The following is an 8,192-nucleotide window of genomic DNA, read 5'->3' on the forward strand; positions in this document are numbered from 1 at the left end:
GTATAATTGATTCATTTTGCTGTACAGCAGAAAATAACAACATTGTAAATCAACTGTACTCCAATAAAAGTTTTTAAATAAATAAATAGGTGACCCCATTTCTGAGATTCCTAATCGCAGGAAGAGCAGTTTTAAGGTCCTCGAAATGGCCTTCCTTCCAGCAAGTGCACAAATTTATACTCCTCAACCCCAGCAGCGTGCAGAGTACCCATCTCAGCAAATTTTCATCAGCGTTACCTATTATCAAGGCAACAAGTTTCAGACTGAACTTATAAAAAACTTAAATCTAACGTGCTACTTGTAAGAAATGCTTAAAGCAAAACAAATGAGACCCTAATGGGCAGGGGCCATGTTTGATTTATTTCAGGATTCTCAGCCCCTGGCTCTGGGTCAGGCAAGGAAGACTACAACAACTGTTGGCTGAGTAAATAAATACAGACATAGAGTTGCCCTGTGACAAATGAAAAAAATACTGATGCTGGGCCATCTGACTGGGAGCTCACAGCATTCAGATACTGGGACTTGTCCAGCCCAGAGACAGAAAAGCTAGTTACTATCAGGAACTGAACTTGGTTGATAATAAAAAAGGCAACTAGCCAATTTTAAAATGGACCGAGGATCTGAATAGACATTTCTCCAAAGAAGACATGCAAAGGGCCAATAATCACATGAAAAGGTGGGCAAGATCAGTAGCCAACAAGGAAATGCAAATCAAAACCACAATGAGATGCCACTTTGCTCCCACTAGGATGGCTATACTATAATCAAAAAGACAGTCAAGGGCTTCCCTGGAGGCACAAGTGGTTGAGAGTCCGCCTGCTGATGCAGGGGACACGGGTTCGTGCCCCGGTCCGGGAAGATCCCACATGCCGTGGGGCAGCTAGGCCCGTGAGCCATGGCCGCTGAGCCTGCGCGTCCAGAGCCTGTGCTCCGCAGCGGGAGAGGCCCGTGCCCGCAAAAAAAAAAAAAAAAAAAAAAAAAGACAGTCGATAACAAGTGTTGGTCAGGATGTGGAAAATTTGGAAATCTCCAACATTGCTGGTGGGATTGTAAAATGCTGGAACCACTTTGAAAAACAGTCTGACAGTTCCTCAACCAGTTAAACATATACAAAAACATATATCCACACAAAAACTTCACCTAAGTGTTCACAGAAGCATTATCTAATAGCCAAAAAGTGAAAACAACCTGAATGTTCACCAGTGGATAAACTTATAAACAAAATGTGGTGTCTCCATAAGATGGAGCATGATTTGGCAGTAAAGGGAAATGAAGTCATGAAGCATGCTACAACACGGATAACCATGAAAACAGTATCCTAAGTGAAAGAAGCCAGTCAACTGACTACATAGTGTATGATTTGATTTGTACGAAATGTCTAGAACAGGCAAATCTATAAAGACAGAAAGTAGATTAGAGGCTGCTCAGGGCTGGAGAGCAGAGGGGGATTAGAGGGTTTCTTTTTGGGGCGACAAAAATGTTGTAAGACTGATCGTGGCGATGGATGCACAACTCTGAATATTCTCAAGTCACTTAGCTGTATACTTTATTTATTTTTTTTGTGAAAGACAAGTTTATTTGCCTCCAAAGGACTCAGGTAGTTTAGAGAAATTTAAAATACAGCTAGTTGGTAAGGGGGAGTCAGCCCTCATCAGCAGCTGCCGAACAATCAGGCCTAACTACCCAGCTGGGCCTCTGGCTGCACACTTTAAATGGGCAAACTGTACGGCGTGTAAATTATATCTCAGTGAAGCTGTTAAAAAAAAGAAACTCAGGGCTAACATAATCTCGATGGAGTTAATTTTCACAGGTACAGAATGTGGGACCCTGGAAACCTCACTGATCCAATTGCTGAACTGTTTTGGCCACCTTCCCTCTCCTGCTCTCGGGCAGGGAGCCATCTGGGAGAGCGCTCAGTTCCCCAGGACTCCCTCACTCCCTTGGGTGTGAAAGAACTTACAACTGCTCTTCCAGCGGCCAGGGGATCAGCTTGACAATGCAGTGTCCTTGAGACCAGGCGAACCAGGAACCATCCGGAGAGAAGGCAACGCTCCACGTTTCACAGCTTGACTTCCAATCAAACTGATGGGGGCGCCCGGGCTTGAGTTCGGCCAGCAGCAGTGGCTCCTCTGGGGCAGGAGACAGCATGCTTCAAACAGGCACCCTCACCTCGAGGGTAAGGGCAGAACCAGGCCCCTGACCACCTTGCTGACTCAGAAACTGGAAAGCCACCAAGGTCTCCCCATGGCAAAAAGTGACAGTCCGGATTCTGGGAGGGAGTTGTCATTTAAATGACCTGGGGCACTAACAGTAGCCACAGGCCGAATTCCAGTGGGGTTACTCAGTGCTGGCACTCCTGACTTCTGGTTAACCGTGACTCAGAGTAACCTTTGTAAGAGTGAATCCAGTGAAGGGAGGCCTCGTTTTCCTATGAAAGCCCGAAGAGGCAGAAAGGAGACAGGCCAGGCAAGGATCAGACGGTGCTGATCAGGAAGCCTTCAGATGCACTTAAGGTCTCTCCAAAAGAACCTGCTACTGGGAAACAGGTGAAAGAAGGAATATCTGAAACTCACAGGCTCCCTCTCACTCCCCGTCATCCTCCCCATCATCCTCCCCATCATCAAGGCTAAAATGTTCAGCACTGGCCCTGCTTCCTGTCACTCAGACTTCTTGATCTGGCCTCCCACTTCCATCTCCTCTCTGTTCTGGCCTAAACCTTCATCCCATCTTGCTCCGATCTTTTACAAGACTCTCCTGATGCATTTTCTCCTGCCCCCAGGGACCCTGCTGAAGCTGAAACGCACATCACATCTTGACAGTTCTTTCAAATACATTCCAAAGCTCCCACCTGCCTACCAGATAAAGGCAGCTGAGACCCGGCCTCCCAGCCCACCCCACCGGCCCCAGCCTTCCCTTTCCGGTCGTCTCCCTGCACGCCACACGCCGGCCACACACACCTCCCTGTCGTGCCCCAAGTAGCTCATCTGAGTTCACACCTAGACTCATTTTCTGCTTATGAGAATCCCACTGAGATTAGCAACCCAGAAGCATACCCAGATCTCACACTATCAAAGCGGAAGGAAGTCCCACTCTCCTTATTTCTTTCTCTCCTGTAGTGACAAGTTTCCCTCTGCCCCAACGCCACCCCCAGCTGGGAATTTACGCAGCCGCCTTCAAACACCAAGCCGATTCAATCCTTGTTTCTTTTTTTTGGGGGGGGGGGGCGGAGGGGGGAGGCTAGCACAGCATCCTGTGAAGGGCGGGGGCTGGACTGGTGCTTCTTCATCGACCTGAAGGGCAGTCCCCAGTTCAAGTCTCCCCTACAGCGGAAGATTCTCAATGGCTGACAAAGCTTGTAAGTTCAAGGCCTTCAGAACTGATTTTTTGATCGCTACAATTGTGTTACATAGGAATATAAAAACTGGCTTCCATCCTGAATGAGGTCACTGTCTGATGTGTATGTTCCACTTTAGCAGTTTTGAGACTTTGACCTTTTTATAGCTGTTACCAGATAGATACTAATTTAAACAGCCCCTATTTCGTATATTTTAGGACACATCTTTATAAGTCTTCTCAGTTTGACCTTGTTAAAATCAGGATGTGTCAAGCGATGACTTTTCATAGTTAAATAGGCAGTATTTTTTTCAGTGACACATATTGGCAATACAATCCATGATATCCTGGATTCAATGAAACAGACGGTAAACATGCATATATGTAAATAATATTTATACGTATATATATATATTTTTCTGACATGCATTATAGGAAAATACATGGGTATATCTTGTTTCATGAAATAAATGTATTGCTGAAAATTCTGTCTTTAAATAGAATTTTAATAAATCATATTAAGCCTTTATGGCTTTGTTATTTAAAGAAAATTTAAGGAAGTTTCCTTTGTAAAGAGAATATTAATTCCCTGAGGTTCTATGCTTAAATCTAGGTTTTAATATATCAGATCTGTCTAAATTGGCATTTGTATATGCCCAGGTAATTCCTCCTAGAAATCTGTGTTTGCACAGGCGATCCTTTCACTTACACAATTACTTGTGTATCTGAGCACAGTCCTCTGGATGTGAATATCTGCATGGTAAGAACTTACTTTATACTGTAAATCCAAAACAAGACTCAGTGTTACGCAGCAACCCCGTGGCGTTTATTCCCATTATTTCTAGATATCTTCTTAAGGTAAAAGAGCCCTATTCTGTTAATGCCTCCTCATGGGGTCCAGTGGTTCTCAGCCAGGGGCACTTTTGCCCCCCAGGGACATGTGGCAATGTCTGGACACATTTTGGTTGTCGTAACCAGAGGGGGTGCTACTGGCATCTAATGGGTGGAGGCCAGGGATGCTGCTCAACATCCTACAGGGCAGCCCCTACAACGAAGAATTATTTTGCTCAAAATGTCAGTGGTGCTGAGGTTGAGAAGCCAGATGGAGTCAAATATTAAATGACATTGACTGATCTGGAGGTACATTGTCATCACCTGACTTCATTCCACCCTGGTAATATTCACACTTGGTTCGCTTCCTCCACAATACGCACGTTATCCATCCTTTCGACACCATGGAGGCTCCACACAATATGAAAAGGGGTCACCCCTGACTTCTCTCTTTTCTTTACCTCCCAAACCAAATCCATTAACTAGTTCTACTGCATCTGCTTCCAAAAGACTTGCCAAACCTAACTTTCCTCCATCTCACGGCTGCTATTCTAACCTATGCAACATCGTCTCATCAACATTGGCTCATATATGCAACATCATCTCTCACTAAGCAGACTCCTAGCTCCCTCTGCTAGGAGACTGCTCTCCTGGCTCCCCCTCTGGCCCCCAACACCCATTCTCCTCACCTTTCAGAGTGATCAGTTTCGATCACTCTTAGAATAAAATCCTCACCCTGCCCTAGAAGTCCTGCACACTGGCCTTCTCTCACTCCTCGACTATGCTCAATTAGTTCCGACCTCAGGGCCTTTGCACCAGCTATTCTCTGTTATAGCTGACTATTCCAGACTGGAATGCCTGCATGCCTGGCACCTTCTCTTCATCCAGGTCTCGGCTCAAATGACAACTCCTTAGAGAGCCCTGCTCTGATCCCAAGTCAATGTCCTTCATAACTCCTCACTTTATTTTCTTTACATCACAATCACCATTATGATTATTATCCGTCTCCCTCCAGTTAGGACATCAATGCCACCGACAGAGCAGGGACCTTGTATGTTTATCCCCAGTGCCTAGCAGAGTTCCTGGCAGAGAGCAGTAAATATTTGTGGAATAAATATACATGGTATCTCTCTATAATATAAATGAAATGAAGCCCCTTAGACTATTATGATGCCTTTGCCAAACATTTTACATGAAATGCTTCTTAAACATAAGCCATACCCAGATTTCACACTCTATTTCTGTGATTTGGGGATTTAATCTCTTGCTATTTCAGGCTCAAGAATCCAAGAACTAAAATAAGAAAAAAACCGAAGGAACTACGGAGATTCTGAAGAGGAGGCTGGGCCCAAACTAAACTTGGCTGCTGGAAAAGAAAGCCATAATTAGTGCAGAACTTTAAAAAAAAAAAAAAAAAAACCAGAGGCAAGATGATCCAGCTTCATCTGGGATTGTACCTGCCCTGGCCCTTCTTGCTGAAAAGGCCTATGGATCTGAGTTTTCTAATTAAACACTGGGATGTGTTTGGATAATCAGGCAGAGTGGAAAGACATTTACCATGGGCCTCTTCTGTGAAAGGAGATTTGCCTGAACACAGAGAGAGAGAAGCTATGAATGACTCTAGCCGGCAGGAAGCTTGTTGATTTGTCCTGCCTTGAGATCTCTACATGAGATGTTCCATCCGTTCAGAAAACGCTGCCTGGCTGGCCCCAGATCCTCGCCCAGCTGCTCTGCCTACCCTTCAGGCCTCAGTGCTGGTGTCACCTTCTCAGAGACCTTCCTGGCCTCACTATCCAAAGTGGCCCAATCACTTTCTTTTCACTCCACTGAATTTTCTTTATAACTATCACTCGCACAACTTCTCTTGATTGCTTGCTTCTCTTTATGTAACTGTTGTTTCTCTCTTCCCCACCCTCATTCCGAACTGTTCACTGCTATTGGGCTGTGCTGTCCAATACAGTAACTGCTAGCCACACGTGGCTACTGACCTTCTGAAACGTGGCAAGTCCCAATTACGATGGGCCATTAGGTACATGGTACATACTTTACTTCAAAGACAGTACAAAAGCAAAAATCTAAAAATTTTCAATAATTATTCATGATTACGTTATAATGATAATATTTTAGATATGCGGGATTGACAAAGATATAATTTTAAAATTACTTTCACCTGTTTCACTTTTTTTTTTTTTTAACGCAACTACTAGAACATTTCAAATTGCATATCTGGCTCGCGTTATATTTCTATTGGCCGGTGCTGGCCTAGAGAGTGCCTGGCCCATAGTAGACACTCAATAAATATTTGAATGAATAAATACGTTCTAACCACTACTCTGAAGATATCTACTGCTGTCCATTACAATTAGTCCCATTACAATGGTCTTTATTCAGTTTCAAAAGAATAAAACTCTGGCCTTTTTTTTTTTACCGGTAGCTTGGCAGCTCTCAACAGCTCAGCCCACACCCCAAAACACAGTCGTCAATCATTAGGAAAAACCCAGAACTGGAAACAGATTCCTGCTAAAAAGGGAGGCTAGCTCCAGATCGCTTCCAGATATAAACTAAAAGGAGTCAATGGAATAGACAGCGGAAGCTATAAAAAGATTCACATAAGATTTCAGACAAACAGTAGGGGCCATTTAACAACAGTTCTATGGGTAACAAACTCGCCGAAGAGAAAGCCCTTATCTAGATGGGAAGGCAGAGAGAGCTACCTCTACACCTGGTACTGAATGCCTTACTCCAGCAAACAAAGAAATGTCATTTCCCAAATTAAAAAGTTACACCACCCCAGGGAAAACCCTGATTTCAACCCACCCACCCACAATCCCTGCTCCATCAAAGAAGCCAGGGAAACACAAAAACACCCACGATCAGAATCCTCCTGACCAGAATGAAGCTTGAACTTCACTGGAAGAATACAAAGAGGTTCTGGAACAAATTCTGAGCCTAGGCCTTGACCCCCCCCCCCCCCCTTCTGAGAAATTTCCCCTCAGGAAACCGCCTTTAAGCATGGGAGTATATTCAAGAGTTGGGACTCCCAGAATAAATCACAAGCCCACCCCAAACTTCTATTAGTGGGGTTTAGGGGCAAAGTGGTTGGAAAGAAGAAGCCTGAAGGACGCGTCTTGAGGTTTGGCCTTTGCATAACAAGCACACCATTCCCACTGAGGCTGCATGGTCATTTGGGCTGACCCTCCAAGTGCTTCCAATATTCTCCGACTTCCACACCGTTTTCTGATGACAGCTGTTAACAAGGAGAGAGGCAAGTACCTCACTCATCAGTGTATCCTAAACTTGTCCCCTCATCCATGTCACCAGGGATCGGCAGCTCGGCTCTACAAATCAGTCTCTATTGGGAGAGGCTTGGAATATGTTTTTTCAATAGGGATTCCAGACCCCATTTTCACGCACAGACAAGTTTGGGAAGCTCCCAACCACCCGCTGAGGCAAATACTATTATTAACCCATTTTGCAACTACAAAACAGACTTGGGTTAAGCGGTTCGTCCACGATCACACAGCCTGTAAGGAGCACAGCGGACTCCCACCCAGACCTCGAGAGCAGCAGCACCCACCCTCTCGGGTATCACACCCCCCCCCGCCCGAGGGCCTGGCGCCCGTCGTGTCCCACCCGGGCGGAGGCGTCGGGCCCCGGGCGCCCCTGACTGTCCCGGGGATGGGATCCCCGCCGCGCAGAGGCCCGTCCTCCCCGGGTCCAGTCGGCGGCGGGAGACGGGGTGGCGGCCGCTGACAGCGAAAGCGAAACAAAGCTGGTCGCCCGGGGCGCACCCTGCCGCCGGCCGACGCGGACGGCCCAGGTCCGGCGCCCCCGCCGTCCCCATCCCCCGCCCCGGCCGAGGCCGCGCCCCACCCCCCCGGGAACGGGCCCGGCCCCGCCGGCGGGGAACGCGCGCCACGGCCCCACTCACCTCCGGCCTCCATGGAGGACGCGCGCGGCCCCGCGGCAGGCGGCGGGCGCCTCAGCCCCCCGGGCCGCCGGCCCTCATGCCGCCCCCGCGCCGCCCG

At 46.9% G+C, this 8,192-nt stretch overlaps 1 protein-coding gene across 2 annotated transcripts in view; it reads right to left on the reverse strand.

Annotated features, from left to right (window-relative positions):
• WSB2 (WD repeat and SOCS box containing 2) overlaps positions 1-8,184 on the reverse strand; it is an 18,903-nt gene extending 10,719 nt beyond the window's left edge. The window contains exons 1-2 of one of the 2 annotated variants that reach the window (XM_027124710.1): positions 8,096-8,184; positions 1,961-2,129 (exon numbers count right to left, since the gene is read on the reverse strand). In XM_027124710.1, the coding sequence (XP_026980511.1) occupies positions 1,961-2,129; positions 8,096-8,108 (182 nt within the window). In that variant the 5' untranslated portion in view covers positions 8,109-8,184. Of the gene's footprint in view, positions 1-1,960; positions 6,947-8,095 lie in introns of those variants that run through there. The other variant, XM_027124709.1, reaches the window with a different exon arrangement.
• Positions 8,185-8,192: the final 8 nt, after the last annotated feature.

Source organism: Aethalodelphis obliquidens, unplaced genomic scaffold, assembly GCF_003676395.1.
Source record: "Aethalodelphis obliquidens isolate GAN/ISIS:26980383/991018 unplaced genomic scaffold, ASM367639v1 scaffold28, whole genome shotgun sequence".
Taxonomy (NCBI): Eukaryota; Metazoa; Chordata; class Mammalia; order Artiodactyla; family Delphinidae; genus Aethalodelphis; species Aethalodelphis obliquidens.